Source organism: Mirounga leonina, unplaced genomic scaffold (genome assembly GCF_011800145.1).
Source record: "Mirounga leonina isolate KUSES-001 unplaced genomic scaffold, KU_Mleo_1.0 Mir_104, whole genome shotgun sequence".
In the NCBI taxonomy this organism is placed as follows: Eukaryota; Metazoa; Chordata; class Mammalia; order Carnivora; family Phocidae; genus Mirounga; species Mirounga leonina.
The window spans coordinates 1369180-1393256 of record NW_023270231.1 but is presented as its reverse complement, the minus strand read 5'-3'; the positions used below and the strand labels follow the sequence as shown (position 1 = coordinate 1393256).

At 41.9% G+C, this 24077-nt stretch overlaps 1 protein-coding gene and 1 pseudogene across 1 annotated transcript; both read left to right on the top strand.

Moving 5' to 3' along the window:
- Positions 1–3891: 3891 nt before the first annotated feature.
- LOC118015364 lies at positions 3892–10002 on the top strand (annotated as a pseudogene).
- A 10266-nt stretch (positions 10003–20268) lies between these two features.
- On the top strand, positions 20269–22070 carry LOC118015889 (T-complex protein 1 subunit eta-like). The gene is given in 1 exon segment (XM_035012933.1): positions 20269–22070. A coding segment is annotated over 1 exon segment (1605 nt). The 5' UTR covers positions 20269–20283; the 3' UTR covers positions 21889–22070.
- The last annotated feature ends 2007 nt before the right edge of the window (positions 22071–24077 follow it).

Here is a 24077-nt window from a genome sequence, read left to right as displayed (position 1 = left end):
TTCTATGAGCTTGTTTTCTCATCTCAAAAAAGGGGATAATAATATTGCCCACCACATAGGACTGTTGTGTGACTTAAATGAGGTAACACATGCAAAGCACCAAGTGCAGAGTCTGGTGGCAATAAGAGCTCAGTGCACATGCTGATATTAGTAAATGCCCCACGATGTGTGCGCTGTGTTAATCACATAGCACACTTTCAGTATTTATTAGCAGTTCTCTCAGGGTCATGAGGATAAGGGATCTTTTAGTTGATTTTTACTGTATTTTATTAAATACTAGTTAGAACTTATTGAGCACATAATATGTGCTAGCCCAGTTGCAAGTGTTTTTATGTGTCTTAACTCATCCGATCTTCATACAGTTGGTGGGGGAGCAGGAACATGCACCCAGACAATCTGGCTCTGCTAACTGCCCTCTTAACCATGACCCTCACTGCTACTGTCAAGGATCAGCTGTTACTTCTTTTGTAATCAGAAAAACTTTGTAGTCAGAAAAACTATTTTTTAAATGACTTAAGATGTTAAATACTCATTTTGTTGAAAGGTTATCAACTCCTGTCCGAATCTGTAAGAACCTCAAGACTGAGAGATTGACACTTCATTTATTTCAGATAAAGTTTTCCTGAGAACTACCCTACAACCCAGCAATTGCACTACTAGGTATTTATCCAAAGGATACAAACATAGTGATCTGAAGGGGCACCTGCACCCCAATGTTTATAGCAGCAGTGTCCACAATAGCCAAACTATGGAAAGAGCCCAGATGTCCATCAACAGATGAATGGATAAAGATGTTGTATACGTGTGTGTGTATACACACACACACACACACAGGAATATTACTCAGCCATCAAAAAGAATGAAATTTTACCATTTGCAACAATGTGGATGGGACTAGAGGGTATTATGCTACACAAAAATAAGTCAGTCAGAGAAAGACAAATACTCCATGATTTCACTCATATGTGGAATTAAGAAATGAAACAGAGGACCTTAAGCGAATGGAAGGAAAAATAAAATAAGATGAAATCAGAGAAGGAGACAAACCATAAGAGACTCTTAACTATAGGAAACAAACTGAGGGTTGCTGGAGGGGAAGGAGATGGTGGGATGGGGTAACTGGGTGATGGGCATTAAGGAGGGCACATGATGTAATGAGCACTGGGTGTTATATGCAATTAATGAATCACTAAACTCCACCTCTGAAACTAATAATACTCTATATGTTAATTAAATTGATTTTAAATTTTTAAAAAAAAGATGCTATGGAAAATAGAAGAAATGATGTCTTCCCTTCAGGGCCTTGTACATGTGGAAAGTGAATTCTTATTGCTAATAGCTGACATTCATTTAGTGCAGACTGTGTGCCCAGTCACGGTGCTAAAAGCTTAGCCCACATTGCCTCACTTAATCCCCATAACAAATCGATGAGATAGGTACAATTAATATCCCCATTGTGCGGGCGCCTGGGTGGCTCAGTCATGAGCTCAGGTCATGATCTCAGGGTCCTGGGATCGAGCCCCGCATCGGGCTCCCTGCTCAGTAGGAAGCCTGCTTCTCCCTCTCCCACTCCCCCTGCTTGTGTTCCCTCTCTCGCTGTCTCTCTCTGTCAAATAAATAAATAAAATCTAAAAAAAAAAAAAAAAATCCCCATTGTGTGGAATGAGGAAATTAAGCCTCAGGGTTCCAAGAAGGAAAATCTGCATAGGCTAACTGCCACGTGGCTGCCACAAGCAGGGATTTCTGTCCATTTTTCTTTTCCTCACTATCTTAAAAAGCAGGCCACTTGATAGGTGCTTGAAACATTCCTGGCAAAGTGAATACCAACTTTTTATACATTGCCATCACTAAACAGCAGTGCATTTGCCAGACATCAAACTTTACATGGGCACACTTACAGAGCTAGTGAGTTTAAAAGAATCCCACTCTCTGAGTTTATGGACCTCTTCTTACACCCTCCCCACCAACACCTCTGTTCCCACCTGCAGTATTTGAAGATGGGCCTGAAATGGAGAAGACATGCCGTCTCTCTGCTCTCGCCTGCTAATTCTTAATTTCAAGATGTTCTATTATACCTGATTTATGGCCTGACAGAGCTCATTCTAGCCCACAACCTTGAGCTTGTAAAATGCACAGGGGAAATTTACTAACGACCATGTTCATCTTACTGCATGGTAAGGAATTTTTTTAAGGGAAAAAAGCTCAAGAAGCAGGGACATTTCAAACAGCCAATTATGAATAACAATTGTTTGATAGCCGAGTGCAGTAGATCTTCCAGCTCATTCGGTTTTCATCTAATTAAATCTTTCATTTCCACGGGCAGCATGTGGTACATGCTTGTGTTTGCTTTTGTCAGCAGGATATAATCAATAGGAGAAATGTGGATGCATTTCAGCATTTATTAGCAGCTCAATTGGAAGTTGTTTTATTTTAATAACATCCTTGCCTTCATTCTGTTCAGGGTAAATCGACAGCTTTGATGGATAACAGATGAAAGAAAAATGGTTTACGTTATCCCATTAAGAGTAAAGAAATCAGAGAATGAAAGGAAGCTGAGAGAGAAATTGAAAAACACTTTAAAGCTGCATTTTCTTTGTTACAAAAGAAAAACAAACAAAAATGCCTGCCATTCACTCCAAAAGATCATCAAGTCTATTTGATTTCAGCTAGATATACCTCCCAAGACCATGGCGATAAATTCCCTTTCTGAAGCTTTCTACCGCTTTTATTTGCAGCTCATAGTTAATTATTCTTGGTTAATTTCCCCTGGAGCCGCAATACAGGTAACAAAGGGGCAACCCAGTACAAAATGTCATTTGTTCACCAGAAGTGAATCCAAATGCCCAAATGCTCCCATCCTCATATAGCAGGCACACTGGCAGAGAGAGGACACCTTAACAACAAACATGGATGCTCCACAATGATGAGGCATTCACAAGAGGCCACTGCACAGCATGATCAATAGAATTTGAAGTGATCTGTGGGCCAGAAGACCGCTCTTTGGAAATCCTACCTGGTATCGCCAACCATTCACTTGACAGCACCATGTGAATATCTCTCATCTAAAAATCTGAGTGTTTTACCACAATGAGATACCACTTCACACCCATTACAATAGCAACTATCCAAGAAATAAATAAAAAAAAAAACAAGTGTTGGGGTGCCTGGGTGGCTCAGTCGTTAAGCGTCTGCCTTCCGCTCAGGTCATGATCCCAGGATCCTGGGATCGAGCCCCGCATCAGGCTCCCTGCTCCGCGGGAAGCCTGCTTCTCCCTCTCCCACTCCCCCTGCTTGTGTTCCCTCTCTCACTGTGTCTCTCTCTGTCAAATAAATAAATAAAATCTTAAAAAATAATAATAAAATAAAATAAAATAAAAATAAATAAATAAATAAAAACAAGTGTTGGCGAGGATGTGGAGAAACTGGAACTCTTGCACACTGGGTGAGAATGTAAAATGGTGCTGTAGCCACTGTAGAAAACAGTTTGGTGGTTTCTCAAAATATTAAATATAAAATTACCATATGATCCACCAATTCCACTTCTGGGTATAAGCCCAAAAGAAGTGAAAGCAGGGACTGGAACAGATTTTGTACACTCCTGTTCATAGCAGCAATGTTCACAATAGCCAAAAGGAAGAAGCAACTCAAATATCCATCAGCGGGTGAATAAATAAATAAAATGTGGTATATACATAAAACAGAATTATTCAGCCTTAGAGAGAAAACTCTGACACATGTTACAGCACGGATGAAACTTGAAGACGGTGTGCAGAGTGACATAAGCCAGTCCCAAAAGGACAAATATTGTATGATTATCTGAGGTTCCTAGAACAGTCGAATTCACAGAAATAGAGAGGAATGGTGGCAGCCAGGAGTCATGGGGAGGGGAACATGGAGTTTGTGTGTAATGGGTACAGTTTCAGGGGTAAGTTGAAAAAGTTCTGAGATGGATGGTGGTGATGGTGGCACAATGTGAATGAATGCCACAGAAGTGTACATTTAAAAGTGGTTAGGATGGTAAATTTTGTTACGTATATTTTGCCACAATAAAGATAAACAATATTTTAACCCTCAGATAAAGTTGTCCTTGGATAGTTCCCACCTGGGCATATAGCACATCCATTTATCCAGTCGCTCAAGCCAGAGATGCAAGAACCAACCCTGATACCTCCCCAAGCCCTGGTCACCCCCAGTGGAGTCTACTGCCTAAATGAAAGCCCCATCAGTCCACTTGCTGCCATGTCCTGCCATCTCCCTGAGGGACTGTCCTCTCTTCCCTGGATTCTCTACTGACTTCCTACCCAGTCTCTGGGATCAGCCCAGGCCCCGCCCCCTCCAGGCCGTTCTCCACCAGCAACCACACTGAGCTTTTACAGACAGACACCAGGTTCTGTCGCCGCTCACCCCCAAAGCTCCCGCTGCCACGGAGAACCAAATGGGGGCTCCTCCCCAAGCCTACCAAAGCCCTGAAGCTGGGGGACCCCCCCGCCGAGGTCTCCCTCACTCAGTACTCCTGTGTCTCTCTGTACACATCTCCACTAGCTCCTCAAACTCACGAGGGTCCATCATCACGCAGGGCCTTTGTCCATGGCACCCCTTGGCCGGGAACATTCTCCCCTCATTGTTTGCCTGGCCAAACACTCCTGTGACTTCAGGCCTCATCATAAACGGCATTCCCTCAAGGGTTCCTCACGGATGTCACACTGCAAAGAGCCCCCTGCTCTCCTCCCATGCCCTTTCTTCTTTGTCCCCATGGCCCTTTTTACACTTCTATATTTGTATAATCCTCCCCACCTGGGGGACTGTGAGATCCCTGAGGGCAGCACCCATGTGTGTCTTGAACCGTATTCCCAGCCACTCAGTATGATGTCTGGCACCCAGTAGGTACTCACTTGTCGGGTGAACCAATAAGTAAAGGAATGCAGGTTCTTTTAGGTCATGCAAACAGTGGGAAGCAGAAAGCCTGCCTCTGACCCACACAGCCTCCACGTTTTACTTTCGTAGAGAGTCGGGCAGGCCTGTGCACCTGATCTGAAACCCACCCCACCTAGCCAACCCACATACTTGCTTCCAACCACTAGGTGTTGGACAGACACACCCAAAGGCCCTCTGGCAAAAGGGCCTGGCTTTTCCCGGGAAGGGGATAAAGATTTAAGCTTGTCGCCTGTTGAAGACAAGGTACCTGCTTGAGTTATTTTCTAAGATGATACAAATTCGCTGACAAGTGCCGCCCAGCTGTTCCTCTTCCTGAGTTTTCCAGGCACGCTGCCTGCTGTATTAGTGAAGAAATGCCTTGAAACAACATGACATCAGCCATACAGATGGAATGTGAACGTGGGTCTGCCTTTGTCAAAACCCCCAGAGCAGCCCTGAACCCTTACCTCAGTGGCAGTGAGAAAACCTCGGCTCCCACACGGGTCTTCCCCACTTTGGCAAGTCGTCTTCCCCGAGGTAATGCTCCACCAAACAGTAACTTGGATGATGGCCAATGCTACAGTGATTATTATTGTTATTATGGACTCTATTTTATTCTCATTTAATTAGTAATTATTTTAGATTACATGGCTGAAGCGCTGCTACAATGAGTGTTTCCTGGCAGTCAAGGGCTAATTCTCCATCAAGGCGGAAATATGGGCTATTTTGAGTTCAGCCATTGCAAGCTGTACTGATGAACGCCTCTCAGCGCCATACGGCGCAGTCTAAACCCAGTGTCTCTTTACAACAGTAGTTTCACTTCTATTACCATTAAGAAGAAATATGTAAAGACTTTTCCCTCCGAACAGAGCTCCCGTGCTGGCAGGCCCTGGAGTATCTGGGAGAAGGAAACCCAGCAATCCTGCCTCACCCATCAGAGCTAGCCCCTCTGGGGTCTCCCTAGGGAGGCCAGGTTTCCAGCTAACATTCAATTGGCTATAAAACACACACGTCTTATGTTGGAGTTGACGCCTAATGAATCCAGGAACCAACCGCAGTGATATCTGAAAGCTGCGTAGCTAGAAGGTGGGTGCACACGAAGCAAGCTGTCTCGCACTGTTTTTGCATTCCAAACATTTAGGAGTAGCCCTATTTCCATAAATAAATATGCTGTCTTCAAATCACCAAATCTAGGGGGAAAATAAGATGAGCCCTGGAACCATCTTTTTGTGTCATGAAGTATGGAAGTGCCCAATGATGAAGAAATGTCAAGAGGACACAAGAACCAATTTGAAGTGGCTTCCACTGAGTCTGAGAAGTCATGAGCATTTAAATAAATAATGATTGTAACAGATTAGAACCGCTTGGATAGAGAAGTACCCCATAAATCCAGACTGATAGAAACTGAGGCATAAATAAATGAGAAGAGAAAGCTCTTCTTTACAGCAGAAAGATAAGTAATAAATGCAGGAGAAATGATGGTATTAGAAAATCGCCATTTGGTAACCATTATAGTAATCTATTCATCAGGAAACATCAATGGATGCCAAACTCTAGTGGGTGAGAGGCTTATGCCGAAAGAGGTATTTACATAGTTTCAAAGTATCTCCTCACAAGATACTTATGAATCACAAAAAGACTTTATAGTAGAGACACCTGGCGGGCCCCAGCATCATCAGTGATCAAAGTTAAAAATACCAGTAACCAAGTAGACGTCATGTGCCACCGGGTAGGGTGTGATGCAATAAAACACAGTATCTGTGACCTTCTAGCCCAAGCCATTGCCTGAGTCTAACCAAATTGAGGGAGAGTCTACAAAATGACTGGCCTACAATCTTCAACCCTGTCCATGTCATGAAATACGGAATTACCAGATGAGCCAACAATTTCACTTCTGTGTAAATACTCAAAAGAACTGCAAGCAGGAACTCAAACAGATATTTGTACGTCGCGTTCACAGCAATCAAGAGCCAGTCGAAGCAACCTAAGAGTCTACTGCTGGATAAACAAAATGTGATGTATACACACAAAGGGATAGTAATCAGCAGATAAACAAAATGTGATGTATACACACAATGGGATAGTAATCAGCCTTAAAAAGGAAAGAAATTCTGACACATGCTATAGCATGGATGAACTTTGAAGACATTATGCTAAATTTATAAGCCAATCACCAAAAAAGACAAATACTGTATGATTCCACTTACTTGAGGTACCTAGAGTGGCCCAATTCATAGACAGAAAGTAGAAGGGTGGTTTCCAGGGGCTGAGAGGAGGGAGAACTGGGGAGTTCGTGTTTAACGGGAACAGAGTTTCAGGTGGGTAAGACGAAAAGTTCTGGAAATGGATGGTGATGAAGGTTGCACAAAAATGTAAACAGACCTAATGCCGCAGAGCATACACTTAAAAATGGTTAAAATGGTAAGTTTTGTGTTATATCTATTTCACCAGAATTTTTATGAAAAAGAATTCAAGCTTTGGAGTCAAAATTGGGTTCCAAGGGCAGGAGGAAATTTTTGAAGGTGATGGATAAATTTATGGCACTGATAGTAATAATAGTTTTGCAGGTGTATACTTATCTCCAAACACATCAAGTTGTACACACTAAATATCTACAGCTTTTTGTATGTCAGTCATGGCTCAATAAAGCAGTTTTTTTAAAAATCTGGGTTCAAATTCTGACACTGCCCCTTACTGTGTGATTGTAGGGAAATTACTTAGTGTCTTTGATACTCAGATTTCTCATTTGTAAAACAGAGACAAGAATAGGATTGGCATGAGGCAGAGCCTAATAACTTTAGCACAGTGCCTAGCACATGGCAGGTATTAGATAACATTAGTACATCTATAAGTGCCCAGAGACATGAGATAACATGCCATCCATGTTTAAGAGAACTAAAGCTAGTTTGGTATGGTTGGAGGATGTGGTGACATGGGAAGATTTTAGAATGAAAAGTAGGTCTTTTGTGCCAAGATGTTCTGAGGCCTGTGAGGGGTCACTGGAGGGTTGTAAACAGTGCAGGGAAATATTAGAGAAGGAGACAGAGAGGGAAAGGGGTAAATATGAAGCTCAGTTGTTGTTTTTTTTTAAAGATTTTATTTATTTATTTGAGAGAGAGAGAGAGAGTGAGCACGAGAGGGGGGAGCAGGAGAGGGAGAAGCAGACTCCCCGCTGAGCAGGGAGCCCGATGCGGGACTCGATCCCGGGACTCCAGGATCATGATCTGAGCTGAAGGCAGTCGCCCAACCAACTAAGCCACCCAGGCGCCCCTATTAAGCTCAGTTTTAAGAACACGGACATCTGATTATTTCACTCAGTCTGTTGGCTTTCTCTTCTCCATTAACACCAGAAATTAACACCAGTGGCTTAAGGGAAAAGAAACCATGCCACATTTAACACTCTCACTTTGCACCCCACACCCTATGAGAATGGGGAACTCCGATGTAAAGAAGGAACTAGCCACATTATAAAGTCAATTTAGGCTTATGCATGAACTCCAAAAAGACTGCTCTCTCCTTACCTCCCCCCTTAATCACTGGGTGGAGGGCACAGAGGCTTTCCACCATTTTCTCCATCTGTTCTCTGCCCCATGCCAAGCTTTATTTAGACCTTGAACATCTGTGAGGAGCAGAGCTGGGTCAGAAGACAGTTTTGCTCAGGTTACAACCTGCAACATTGGATGGTCCATGTCACACAACTCCTCTCATTTCCACATTCTAATGCGCTCATTTCCACGACTAACATTTAACATCATTCTAAACAGTTGCTCTCCATTAATTTTTCTCTCCATCCATAAGCCTTAAGTTATTATGTGAAAACTCAAAGTAATGAAAGTAGCCAAAAGAACACATTTCTCCTGGCTAAGCTGTATTGTTGACCTGCTTCTGCCCGGCCCTTTAAATGAGATTTATTTTGGGGGCGCCTGGGTGGCTCAGTCGTTAAGCGTCTGCCTTCGGCTCAGGTCATGATCCCAGGGTCCTGGGATCGAGCCCCGCATCGGGCTCCCTGCTCGGCAGGAAGCCTGCTTATCTCTCTCCCACTCCCCCTGCTTGTGTTCCCTCTCTTGCTGTAACTGTCTCTGTCAAATAAATAAATAAAATCTTTAAAAAAATAAAAAAAATAAATGAGATTTATTTTGAATTTAACTTTTTTTTCTAATTACCTAGGTAATATATATTCCAACCTGAAAATATCAAAAGTATAGAAAAACACAAAAAGTAAAAACAAAAGTTGCCTATAATCTTATCAACCTGATGTAATACCCTTAAAATCTGGGTATATATCCTTCTAATTTTTTTCTAGTTTTCTTTCTATGCATATATTACTTATTCTTTGTTAAGTTGGGCTTGTGTACGCACTTAAAAACTTACCTTTCAAATAATAGCTCTTACCGGGGCAGGACGAGGGGCAGCAGTTGTGAGCTTCCTCCAAAGTTTCCCCGAGACCAGCTTGGCTGAGGGGCTCTGGCCGTAGCCAGATACCGAGGTGGTGCTGATCAGCCAGGGCCTGGGCATCAGTGCCCTTGGCATTGCTGGGAGCTGCCTGTCTTGGTTAGATGGTTCTGGATTAGGATTCTCCCTGGAATATCCCACCATTAGTTTGCATGTGGTGTCCAGGGACCTAAAATGCCTATCCATGAGAGCATTTGTATGTTATGGTGAATGCCGAATTTGGAGAAGAATCACAAGAATCTGTTGCAGAAGAAGAAGACAGTGATGATAATGTTGAAGCTACTGCTGAATTTAGGTTTGTGCCTAGTGATAAATGGACACTGGAGGCAACATCCAGGCTTTGCATCCAGCTCCTGAGGATGAAGATTCAGATGATGACCATGGAGAAGAATAGGATATGGAAGCACCTGAACAAGGGCAGGGAGACATCCCTACATTTTATACTGATGAAGAAGGACTATCTCATTTAACACACTGGGGAGATGACAAAATGTGCTTTCTCAGGCTGTGAGCAGCCAGTATAACATGGCTGGAGTCCGGACAGAAGAGTCAGTAAGAGGCTATGAAGATGGCATGGAATAGACCCTACAACCAACAGTTGCTGGCCAGGTTGAGGATGTAGATGGGGATCACTGAGAAGGATTTATGCTGCTGTGGGATTCTACTCATGAATGTAGGAAAGACCTTGGTGCCTCTTCTGTGGAGTGGATGTTGATGAAAGTCTTTTTCCTTCTCCAAAACTTACCTGAGCCCGTTCTTTTTTGAGACAGACTATATTGAGACAAAAAGTTGTCATGAGCAGAAGAAACTATGACCTTTATTAATAAAGATGAATTAACTTAACCAAGAGGGCATCTGTAGTTTATCATCTACCCCAAACTTTCTGTGTATAGGTCCCCTCTCAGGGGACCTCCAGTTCCTACCTTCACTCTACGCATCTTCTGTAACCCAGCCGGCCCACATGCTGAGACTGCCCAGGCGCTTGGAGACTTGCCCAGGTAGACTGGATGGGAAGGAGGGAGGCTGAGTCTAAGATACACCCCTTTAGAGCCTAAGGATCCCCCGACCCCTTAAAAAGAAAGACAGAGATCTCAGAGAAATCCTGGCCTCTGCTCATTCTCCACAGGGTCTTTTTACTAATTTGGGACCCAGATAAGTTCACTCGGGCATCTTTAGGGAGCCTCTTGAGAAACATCCCAGCCACATATACTACCACTAACACTAGTGCTTCTCATGGCTTTGCCTCCTTCCACCACGTCTCGCCAGTCTGTTTTGTTATAACCTCTTAGGTTATAGCCTTCAATGGTTAACCTCTTAGGTTGGTTTCCACAACAATAAGTGAAACTGGGATGATGTCCTCAGAGTACTTCAGATGATCATTGTTTAGTCTTCGTAATAGTTTAACAAATAAATTTAGGTTTTCTATAAAAATAAATTAAATTAAATAATAGCTTTTATTACATTCCAGAAACTATTCTTGGCACGTCATACATTTTATGTGATTAATAGCATACGGTGAACATATCCTTAATGTCATTCAAAATTATTCACACATGCTTTAACGGCTGCCCTGTGTGTTTTCCGAGCCACGGCATCCAGCATACAAGCTGCAGCCCGCGCCAGCTGCGGGACAGGCATGGCGTAAGAGCTCCCTGGAGTGAGAGGAGCCTTTTCTAAGCCACACAGAGGTGCCATTTTGGCTAGAAAATGCCCCAAAAATAACATAACCTAGCCAGTTCCCCATCACTGGAATGTCTCCAGTCACTTCCAATTATCACTATTATAAATATCTTTGAGCATAACTGGTTAAATAAAAGAATACGAAATTTTTGAGGCTCTTGTTGCTGAACTGCTCTCCTACCAAATGCTTCAGAGTGCTCTCTTCTCTCAAGCTCCTCAATACCAGATGTTTCCGTTCTCTCTAACCCTAGACAACTGAATGTGTGGCAAGTGCACACTTTTAGTGTGCAACTGTTTGATTACTAGAGAGGAGGGATATTTTTAAATGCTTATTAGAAGTATGTATTTCTTCCCTTAAAAATGGTCTATCTGGATGCCTGCGTGGCTCAGTCAGTTACGCGTCTGCCTTCAGCTCCGGTCATGATCCAAGGGTCCTGGGATCGAGTCCCGCATCAGGATCCTTGCTCAGTGGGGAGCCTGCTTCTCTCTCTCCCTCTGCCTGCAGTTCCCCCTGCTTGTGCTCTCTCACTCTCTCTGACAAATAAATAAAATCTTTAAAAAAAAAAAAAAAGGCCTATCTATATTCCTTGCCTATTCTGCTATTGGGATATTGGTCTTATTGATTTTAAGGGCTCTTTGGATTTCCAGAATGTTAACCTGCCATGTACTTTAAAAATATTTTCCCCAATTGCATATTGTCTTTTGATTTTGTTTTGATACTTTAAAATTTGTATGTCATTTTTAATGTGAGAGTAGTTGAATCTATTGATCTCTTCCTTTATGGCTTCTGCCTTTACTTTGATGTTTAAAAGGCTTTTGCCATTCCAACTCATATTTCACCATTTGTTCATTTTTTTATTAAACATCTCATATCGGTAATCTAGGTCCTTTTAAACTGCCCTTGGTTTATAAGACTCAGAGTCTGTTAACTTGTGCTAAGCCGTGTGGCTTCTTTGGCTAGCAGAGCATTGGATTGGGAGTGGAGACTCAGACTAGGGAAATAGGCGAAATTAATCTTCAATAGACTTGGCCTCTCTGTGCCTAAATCCTCTATGTGTAAAATATAGAAAATTACATTCGGACCCCAATTTTACCTCTTTTTTCCTATTATAAAATATGGCACATATACAGAAGGCTGCACAGTGATAACTAATCATAAGACAACTGTCCATGTAACTGTCATCTGTATTATTGAGATGGAGATAGAGATGGAGGGGAAGAGGTGGGGAAGGAAGGGGAAGAGGAAAGGGGGAAGGGAGAGAGAAGAGAGATTCCTGCAGCAGGTCCTTTCTCAAGGACACACTCCCCTTACGTCTTGGCAATCACTATCCTGTGTATAATCACTGTGCTAAGGTCTTTACTTCCTTGTTGTGCTTTATGCTTTTATTCCCTATGTATTCATCACCTATATTTCCCACATATTAACGGTTTGATTTTTTCATTCATATCTATAATCTATTTAGAATTTATCTTCTTTTATGATGTGAGAAATCAAAGTTATTCTTCTTCAGATGGTTTAGTAATTATTGAGGTCCTGTGTATAGCACAATACTTTCTTCCTGAACCAGGTTTTTATTTTTTTTAATTTTTTATTTTTAAAAATTTTATCTATTTGGGCGCCTGGGTGGCTCAGTTGGTTGAGCGACTGCCTTCGGCTCAGGTCATGGTCCCGGGGTCCTGGGATCGAGTCCCGCATCGGGCTCCCTGCTCTGCGGGGAGCCTGCTTCTCCCTCTCCCACTCCCCCTGCTTGTGTTCCCTCTCTCGCTGTGTCTCTCTCTGTCAAATAAATAAATAAAATCTTAAAAAAAAATTTTTTTATCTATTTATTTGATAGAGAGAGATATAGTGAGAGCAGGAACACAAGCAGGGGGAGTAGGAGAGGGAGAAGCAGGCTTCCTGCCAAGCAAGGAGCCCGATGCGGGGCTCAATCCCAGAACCCTAGGATCATGACCTGAGCCGAAGGTAGACGCTTAATGACTGAGCCACCCAAGTGCCCCTTTCCTGAACCAGGCTTTTAAAAGTCAGGTTTCTTGGGATGTAATTCATCCTTTTTAAGAGTTTAGTTCTATGAATTTTGACAAACACATGCAGTTGCGTCGTCACCCCCACAAGCAGGACACAGAGATGGAGTGTTTCCGTCATCCCACAAAGTTCACTTGCGCCCTTTTGTAGTCAGCCCCCCAGTCCCACACCCCAGCCCCTGGCAACCACGCATCTGTTTGCTGTTCCTACAGTTTTGCCTCTTCCTGACAATCGACCTCATATGAGCATACAGCATAGAGTCTCTTGAGTCGGGCTCCTTTCACTTAGCATGATGCTTCTGAGATTCATCCATGTTGTTGCTTGCATCAGTAATTCATCCTTTTTATTGATGAGTAGTATTCCGTGGTATGGATGGGTCAAGAATTATAGGTTCAATCTTTCACCATTAAGGTTGATGGTAGCTATAGGGCTTTGGTAGATGTCCTTTATCAGACTGAGGAAGTTCTAGTTTGCTGAGAGTTTTTTATCACAAAAGGATGTTCAATTTTATCAAATGCCTTTCCTGCATCTACTGAGCTCTGCATCTCTGTCTGTCTGCCCTGGGAGTAAGAGACTTCACCACCCTAGAGACTTGAAGCTTTAGTTGACATAGTGAAAATTGTCCAGTGAAGTGGACAGGGCCTCGTGCCCCACCTCACTTTGAATCCTGTGAACAAGTGAATTTGCTGCCCCACCCCTGGGAGCCTAAGGCTTTTCATTCCTACGAGAGAAGAGTCCAGGGATGTACATGGCATTTTGTGTCCCCAACAACCATGACCTGCCCCTCCCCTGCCTGCACCTCTGAGGCGGGATGGAGAGAGCACTACTTGTGAGCACCTGATGGAAGTCTGTGGGAAAGCATCTCCCACTGAGGCTGAATTCCTCAGCTTCCTCAGCCACTCCGGGTGAGCACACTAACACACAGGTGGATGCTGACAGGGTTACGCTTCGCTGCTTTCTTACCCCCGCAGAGAGTGGGGTGCCTCCGCCTTCTATGAAGCCCACCTCACCTCCGAAGGATTTGGATCTCTTCTGAAACAGCTGACTCGGTGGCCTCACATCCTCATCTTCCTCCCGGGCTCAACAAAACTCATGATTTTGGAGTTTACCTGTCATTTCCTCGTTATTAAGGCAGGAGTGATGTGCTTAACAGCTTTCTATATCTGAAGCAGAAGCAAAAGAACATTTAAATCCCACCTTTATCCTATACCAAATGTATATACTTGAGCCTGTTTGGGAGGGGGCTATTTTTATTCTTATGCAAGAATCATGCTACTTTGATAATAAATCTTTCTTTCTAGTGGTGTAAGTCACCCTTCAATCTTCCAAAAATTCTTCAGCCTTTTATTAATCTTCCCAGGTGACCTTAGAATTATATTGTCTAGTTAAAAAAAATACTTTTGACATTTTTATTAGAATTGAAATGGCAGAATTATTGAGTTATGCCATCCAAGAATGTGCTATGCCCTACCATTTATTTAAATCTTCACATCTCCCAGTGAAGTTTTAGTTTTATTTATATGGGTTCTACATACTTTCCTTATGTCGTTTATTCCTAGATATTGTCTATTTTAGCATCTAAATGCCTTTTTTAAAATTGTATTTTCTAACTAATGATTGTTGATTTAAAAGATAAGCATTGATTGTGTATACTGATTTTGTAACCAACTGCCTTATTAAACTCCTTACTTCTAATAATTTTTTGGTTGATTTTCTTGGATTCCCAGGTAGGGAATAATTATATGCAAGTAATAATTTATCTCCTCCTTTCTGAAGATTTTTCTCTTATTTCATTTTGTCTTACTGCTTTCACTCAACTTCTGGGAAATATTAAATGACTATGGATAGCGGGCATACTAGACTTGTACTTGACTTTGGTGGGAAACACCAGAGTTTCACCATTAAGTATGATGATACCTGGGGCAAATACAGTAAATTTGCTTACTCAACAGCCACTCCAGTCCCCTCCTAGATTGCACCTGAGAAAGAAAAGAAGAGCCTTTGACATTCGGAAGCTGGCCAGCCATTCAACACTAAGCTATGCTGTTCTCCTGTTGGACATAAACCATCTCACAGAATACCAGCTCAGACAAGGTCACTCTGAGACCATGATTAAATGAGATAAAGCAAGTCCAAACCATAATTTTGTCTAAACACAGACAAAAATAAGTTCACTGTGCCACCCACAAAATACCAAACATACCCCTCTCTTGCCTAAAATAAGTGACTGTTCATTCTTTACCAATGACACCTTTTTTCTCACTCTAGTTTGCCTATATATAAAATGTATTTATTTATTGAGATATTCAATCATAAAATCACACACACACAAACACACTTTCGGATGGCATCCTATGTAGACTGATTCTTTGGTTCCTCGGACCCTCCACAAATCACCCAACCGAAGGCCAAATCCTATAAGGTTCTTTCTAACACCCTCTTGTTGAGGGGTCCCCATGGTTCCCGAGATGTGTGTTCTCCCTCACTGCAACAAGTTAGGAAAACCCACCTTGTTCAGTTATGGTTGTGTTCACGGTAGTCTCTGGCTAGAGGACAAGGACATGCTTTAAGAGTACAGAAAATGAAAAAGTACTTTTCTAGACACCCTTATAGCTAAGGTTCAAGTCATATGACATTCCTGCCAATGATTTATACCCATGAGAGACTGAGAAAAGAAAGAGAACAATCTGAGGTGGTCAAAGACAGAGAGAGTACGTATTCTAGAAAGCACAATGCACGGACACCTGGACCTTTTAGAGCAGCTACAATGATCCTGGTATTGAGTCCATAGCATCATGAGTGGTCTTTCCACTAGAACAGTCCTGTTGTGGTAGAGGGAGTTTTTTTTTGTGGCTGGATCATCCTGGTTGCATGTAGCCTTAAAATCTTAGTTCTTAGGCCCTCTTAGAAATCCTTTCAGCTATCTAACATTCTCAAATAATTCCCTTTTGTTTATGTTAGTATATAAGATGTTGGAATTGGAAGCTCGCTGCCCTAGTGTGGTGTCTTACCACTGTGAGAGCTGTCAGGATGCCAAAATGATTACGACGGCTTCATTTCCTTTCTTGAATATTACTCAAGTTCAGCTTTTGGCCATCTCTAGGCCAGAACCATATAGAAAGGGAGATTCCAGGAAATGTAGTTTCAGGTCAACCAAGTGTGCAATAGGATGATCCAGCACATTCCTACATAAGATTCTTCATTTTCTCTGCATGCTTTATGCCTCTTTCTCATACCTATTTTTTCATTTGTAATTCTTGATAGGACTCACAGGATCTATCCATTTCAGGAATTTTTTTTTCTTTTCAAAGAACAAAGAGGAGTGTTCCATTATCAAGTAGATTATGTTTAAATTTTCTTAAAAAGAACAAATTTCTAGTTTTAAGGCAGTAGGATTTTTAAAAGTGGCCTATATAATTCTTATTTGGGAGAATCTATTGAGGTCTTCTTTGTGATAAGCCTGTTATCAATTTTACAAATTGATTTGTAAATCAAAGCCATCTGATACAGATAAGTACTCTCTGTAGGGTACAAAGTTTGAAATAGGGACACCTGGGTGGTTCAGTCGTTAAGCATCTGCCTTCGGCTCAGGTCATGATCCCAGGATCCTGGGATTAAGCCCCACATCGGGTTCCCTGCTTGGCGGGAAGCCTGCTTCTCCCTCTCCCACTCCCCCTGCTTGTGTTCCCTCTCTTGCTGTGTCTCTCTCTGTCAAATAAATAAAATCTTTAAAAAAAAAAATCAATGCACAGAAGTCTGTTGCATTTCTATACACCAATAGTAAAGAAACAGAAAGAGAAATCAAGGAATCAATCCCATTTATAATTGTACCAAAACCCATAAGATACCTAGGAATAAAGCTAAGCAAAGAGGTAAAAGATCTATCTATACTCTGAAAACTATAGAACACTAAAGAAAGAAATTAAGGAAGACACAAAGAAATGGAAAAATGTTCCATGCTCATGGATTAGAACAAATATTGTTAAAATTTCTATACTACCCAAAGCAATCTACATATTCAATTCAATCCCTTATCAAAATAACACCAGCATTTTTCACAGAGCTGGAACAAATAATTCTGAAATGTGTATTGAACCAGAAATGACCCTGAATAGCCAAAGTAATGTTGAAAAAGAAAACCAAGCCTGGAGGCATAACAATTCCAGACTTCAAGCTGTATTACAAAGCTGTAATCATCAAGACAGTATGGTACTAGCACAAAAACAGACACATAGATCAATGGAACAGAATAGAGAACCCAGAAATGGACCCTCAACTCTATGGTCAATTAATCTTCAACAAAGCAGGAAAGAATATCTAATGGAAAGAAAAGACCATCTCTTCAACAAATTGTATTGGGAAAATTGGACAGCCACATGCAGAAGAATGAAACTGAATCACTTTCTTATATCATACACAAATATAAATTCAAAATGGATGAAAGAACTAAATATGAGACAGGAATCCATCAAAATCCTAGAGAACACACACAGCAACCCCTTTGACCTTGGCCGCAGCAACTTACTAGACACATCTCCAGAGGCAAGGGAAATGAAAGCAAAAATGAACTATTAGGACTTCATCAAGATAAAAAGCTGCTGCAAAGCAAAGAAAATGACCAATAAAACTAAAAGGCAACCTACAGAATGGGAGAAGATATTTGCAAATGACCTATCAGATAAAAGGCTAGTATCTAAAATCTATAAAGAACTTAACAAACTCAACACCCCAAAAAACCCCAAAAAATCCAGTCAAGAAATGGGCAGAAGACATGAACAGACATTTCTCCAAAGAAGACATACAAATGGCCAACAGACACATGAAAAATGCTCAACATCACTTGGCATCAGGGAAATATAAATCAAAACCACAATGAGATATCACCTCACACTGGTCAGAATGGCTAAAATTAACAACTCAGGAAACAAGATATGTTAGTGAGGATGGGAAGAAAGTTGAACCCTCTTACACTCTTGGTGGTAATGCAAACTGGTGCAGCTACTCTGGAAAACAGTATGGAGGTTCCTCAAAAAGTTGAAAATAAAGCTACCCTACGACTCAGCAATTGCACTACTAGGTATTTATCCAAAGGATACAAAAATAGTGCTTCCAAGAGGCACATGCACCCCAATGTTCATAGCAGCAAGGTCCATAAGAGCTGAACTAGGGAAAGAGCCCAGATGTCCATCAACAGATGGGTAAAGAAAATGTGATACACACACACACACACACACACACACACACACACACTGGAATATTACTCAGCCATTAAAAAAAAAAATGAAATCTTACCATTTGCAATGACATGGATGGACATGGTACTGGGTATTGTGCTAAGCAAAATAAGTCAGTCAGAGAAAGACAATATCATATGATTTCAGTCGTATGTGGAATTTAAGAAACAAAACAGATGAATATAGAGGAAGGGAAGGAAAAATAAAATAAGACGAAAACAGAGAGGGAGACAAGCCATGAGAGACTCTTAACTATAGGGAACAAATTGAGCGTTGCTGGAGGGGAGATGGGTAGGGGGAAGGGAGAACTGGGTGATAGGCATTAAGGAGGGCACTTGAAGTAATGAGCACTGGGTGTTATATGCAAATGATGAATCACTAAATACTACCACTGAAACCAATAATACACTATATGTTAACCTACTTGAATTTAAATAAAATCTAAAAAAAAAAATTTTACTTGCATACACAAGTGTGACTCACCTACAAATATTTCTTCTCTTCCATCCATTGTATTTGCAATCCATTAACAGATTATTTCATATAACATATTAATATTAACCTATTAACAGATATTTCCAACATTATATATATGTCATTATATATATAATATGAATTCATAAAAATATGAATATATTTATATATATATATAAAAAACAGAATTCACAGTAGGCTGGTTTGACTTCAAGATAAAGAAACCTCTTTCAGATAGAGATCTGACCCTGGACAGTTACATCAAAGACAGAGACTTAAGAAAAGGAGCCCAATCCAGAAGTGTTAATAATGTCACCTAGGCAACTTTTTCCTGCTTTGGAATCTGTCTGAAAGCTCATCTACTCCAAAAACATTTCCTATTTTAAACCTACATATGCAATTGGGCCCATCCTAATCAACTAAAATCATTATTACAATCTCTGTATTAAAATTAAAAGAAAAAAGTCTACTATTTTTCATCACCTACAGAAAAACTCACCCATTTTATTTTGGAATGTTTACAGTACAATTCACGTGTCTTTCCCCTTGGGCTTAGTTGGAGCCTTACAAGGTTTGGTAAATTTGAGTCAGCTCCAAAGACAGCATTTTCTCCATCTACATCCCATATCCATCTTAACTTGTGGAAGAATGAAGTGGTCCTCATGTTCATACTGTTAAAAACAGAACCCAAGTTGGCATTCTAACACAACTCTTTACTGATCTGTATGACATCTGTCGTTTTTACCCTTTCCCCTCATTGTATCTCCTTAAGGACATAAACTTTCCCAAAAAGCACTATTTTTCAGGGCACCCTGATGTCTGCCCACATAGCCTCGTCCCTCCCCTTCCCTAACACTCAACACAGTAAACCTTTGCAATCACTGATTTACAGTCTCCATGGGGCAGGGCTGTTTCCTCTTCTGCTGCTTAAATCCTCAGCACCAGGCAAATAATGGTTGTCCAACAAGTTGGAAAAAAAAAAAACACAAAAGCTAATCACTTTTTAAAACTCTATCTTATGTTAGAACTCAAGAGGAAGGAGGGTAGTGACTTGGATGGGACAGGAAGGGGACTTCAGGGCTGCTATCATGTTCTAACCATCAGGTTACTTGAGCATGTTCATCAGTTGAGTAATTAGTGCACTTTCTGAATGTGCTACACTCCAGCAAAAAAAGTTCAAGTCTATCATTATCTGATGAAGCAGGAAGTTATAAGCATTCAGATTGCCATTAAAAATAATTAACAGGGGTGCCTGGCTGTTTCAGTGGGTAGAGCATGCAACTCTTGATCTCAGGGTCATGAGTTCAAGCCACACATTGGGCATGGAGCCTACTTTTAAAAAAAGAATGATAATAATAATTAACAGACATTGTTTCTGAACATGTAAAGTTAAACTTCAAGAACCAAAATATTCGTTTATGTCAGAAAATGCAGTCTTGGTGGGGTTGCTGGGCTGCCCGGACGCAGAGAAGACAGGAGTAGCGGGCCACTGAATAAGCTTCCAAAATGATGCCCATACCAGTTACCCTGTTGAAAGATGGGGCTGATAGCTCCCAAGGCATCCCCCAGCTTTTAAGTAACATCAGTGCCTGCCAGTTGATTGCGGAGGCTGTAAGAACCACCCTGGGCCCTCGTGGCATGGACAAGCTGATTGTAGATGGCTGAGGCAAAGCAACAATTTCTAATGATGGGGCCACAATTCTGAAACTGCTCGATGTTGTCCATCCTGCAGCAAAGACTTTAGTAGACATTGCCAAATCCCAAGATGCTGAGGTCGGTGACGGTACCACCTCAGAGACCCTGCTGGCTGCAGAGTTTCTGAAGCAAGTGAAACCCTACATGGAGGACGGTTTGCACCCACAGATCATCATCTGAGCTTTCCGCACTACCACCCAGTTGGCAATTAACAAGATCAAAGAGATTGCTGTGAACGTGAAGAAGGAAGATAAAGTGGAACAGAGGAAGCTGCTGGAGAAGTGTGCCATGACCACTCTGAGCTCCAAGCTGATTTCCCAGCAGAAAGCCTTCTTCGATAAGATGGTGGTGGATGCAGTGATAATGCTCGATGATTTGTTGCAGCTTAAAATGATTGGAATCAAGAAGGTGCAAAGTGGTGCCCTAGAGGAGTCCCAGCTGGTAGCTGGCGTCACATTCAAGAAGACTTTCTCTTATGCTGGGTTTGAAATGCAACCCAAAAAGTACAATAATCCAGTGATTGCCCTTTTAAATGTTGAGCTTGAGCTGAAAGCTGAGAAAGATAATGCTGAAATCAGAGTCCACACGGTTGAGGATTATCAGGCAATCGTTGATGCTGAATGGAACATTCTCTATGACAAGTTAGAGAGGATCCATCATTCTGGAGCCAAAGTCATCTTGTCCAAACTCCCGATCGGGGATGTGGACACCCAGTACTTTGCCGACAGGGACACGTGCTGTGCTGGCCGAGTGCCAGAAGAGGATCTGAAGAGGACGATGATGGCCTGCGGAGGCTCCATCCAAACGAGTGTGAATGCTCTGTCGTCAGATGTGCTGGGCCGCTGCCAGGACTTTGAAGAGACCCAGATTGGAGGCGAGAGGTACAATTTCTTCACTGGCTCTCCCAAGGGCAAGACTTGCACGATCATCCTTCGTGGCAGTGCTGAGCAGTTTATGGAGGAGACAGAGCGGTCCCTGCACGACACCATCATGATTGTCAGGAAGGCCATCAAGAACGATTCAGTGGTGGCTGGTGGTGGGGCCATTGAGATGGAGCTCTCCAAGTCCCTGCGGGATTACTCAAGGACCATTCCAGGAAAACAGCAGCTGTTGATTGGGGCATATGCCAAGGCCTTGGAAATTATCCCACGCCAGCTGTGTGACAATGCTGGCTTTGATGCCACAAACATCCTCAATAAGCTGCGCGCGCAGCGTGCCCAGGGGGGCATGTGGTACGAGGACATTGCTGACGTCGAGGCCTTTGTGAGGGAGCCAGCCATGGTGCGCATCAGTGCCCTGACCGCAGCCTCTGAGGCCACCTGCCTCATCTTGTCAGTAGATGAAACCATCAAAAACCCTCGCTCAACAGTGGATGCTCCCCCAGCTGCGGGCCGGGGCCGGGGCCGCCCTCATTGAGAGGCGCCCTGCCCCTCACGCGAGTGGCTGGCAGACTGGCTGCAGGGTATGCTTGCTCTCCCTGTCTTGGTCCATTGGTATTAGGAGGAAAGGGTAGTAATTGGCCCACTCTCTTCTCACTGGAGGTTATTTAAATAAACGTAAGACTTAGAATTCACTTTGCAAATTAAAAAAAAAAAAAAGAAAAAGAAAATGCAGTCTTGGCCGTGGAAACTATCAGAAGTACACTGCACCAGTCACAATGGGAAAGATTCATTGAGATGAGGTACATAAAGTTCTTATAACAGTGCTAGGTACATAGTGCTGGATGTTAGCTACTATTACACTTTTTAACACATCAGAAGCATTTCCAGATGAATGAAGGATTCAGCTTAGATCACAGCAAATTTCCTTCATTTCCTTTGCCCTTAACTCTTTCAAAATAGTTATGGAGTCCACATCGCCACCTGGTTTGTTTTAGTTATGCCTGAGGAATTCACAACTCCCAGGCTAAGAATCATGGAACATCTGCACTGAAAGAGAGCACAGAGACCCTCTGTGGTCCAGTGATTCTCCAGTATGCACATCACTGGGGCACTTGTTAAAAGTTCAAGTGTCCACATCAGATTCTTATTCACTTAGTGTGACAGTAGCACCTAGGAATTTGCATTTTTTTAACCAGCTCTTCGAGTGATTCTGAAGGTGGTCTACAAGAAACAATTAACCTCTTGTTTTGTAGATGAATAAAATAGAGGCCAGGGAGGGAAGGGACCTGCCCAGAGTCTTCCTTCTGGTTAATGAGTATGCCAGGATGAGAATGAAGGTCACCTTTTACCACTCCAGTGTTATTTCCATGAATCCATGCCACAATAACTTAGGACCCAGAATGAATCTGTCCTAAGCCCTAATGGCTTATTCCACTGAGCCCTTTGCCTTTTCACCCATGCATTAGGTTAACTGGAAAGGCACAAAAACCCACCTGTATATTCATTAGGTATACAGAACCAGGTACTTTAGAAAACTAGTTTCTAAATCAATCATCGCTCCAATATTTTTACACATTATGTGACACTGAGATAGTTATTTGAATTCTATGTGCTTTAGTTTCTTCCTTTATAAAGTGACAAAATAACAGCTATGGTTTGCAGGATATTGTGAAGACTTATGTAAAATCCTAGCACAGAGCTTGGTAAATAATGAGGTTCTAGTAAATAGTAGCTATCATTAATGCCATCTTAAAACATGGCACTTCAACTTCATTCTTCAGACTAGAGGAGTATCCCCAAGTGTGGTTCCCTACAAACAGAATCATCTAGAAGTCCTCGTTTTTTTAAAATACAGACTTCTGAAACTTGCCCCTCATAAGACCTGGTGAATCAGAATCGTGGGGGCGAGACTCAGAAGTCTGTATTAACAAGCAAGTACCCAGGGTCTTCCTCTGTATACTTAAGTTTGAGCAACATTGGACTAGGGCTTCTTGTCAGTGAAAACACTCGTATCAATGAGAGCCAGCTAGTGCTGAACACTCAAATACTAACAATTTTCTGTTAATAAGAGGTAAATGGGTGCCACCTACTGCCTTATTTTGGAATGCAACACTCAGACTGGTTCAATTCTTCTCTCAGTAATTGAATTCACTGTGAAAAATTAATCAATCCAGAACAAGATATTCAAGCAGTAGAAAGAAAGCATTGTTGGAAGGAGACATGAAAACAGACTTAACTAGAAGAAAACTTTCTCAGTTAAAGGGTTCTTGGAGTTCTAGATTAATGTATCTAATAAACTTCTGTAGTTCCAAGTTACTGCTAAAGCAGTAACAGAAAATATAATGCCTCACCTATTGGCCTATGTCAACAGTGAAAGCAAAAACAGAATTACAGAATGCCCTAAAATACATGTAGCTATGCTCACCTCCACTACCTCCTCCCCAGTCCCAAGAGAAAACCAAGTGAAACAAGAACAAGCTTTCTTATTCTGTAACATTCTACTCAAGGCCAGTATCTAAACTGCCACCTGCAGTTGGAAAGTTAACATTCCCTGCCAAAGGTACTCAAATAAACCTTCTGAATTATACTCTGTTTAAAGCTGATTTCCCCTTCCAAGTTGCAAATGCATAAATACACCCAGTGGTTCAAAAGGGATGGGCAAAGCCTTATAAATACTCATGTAAAATGAGCAATTATATTTCATATAGCAATAACTCAATGACA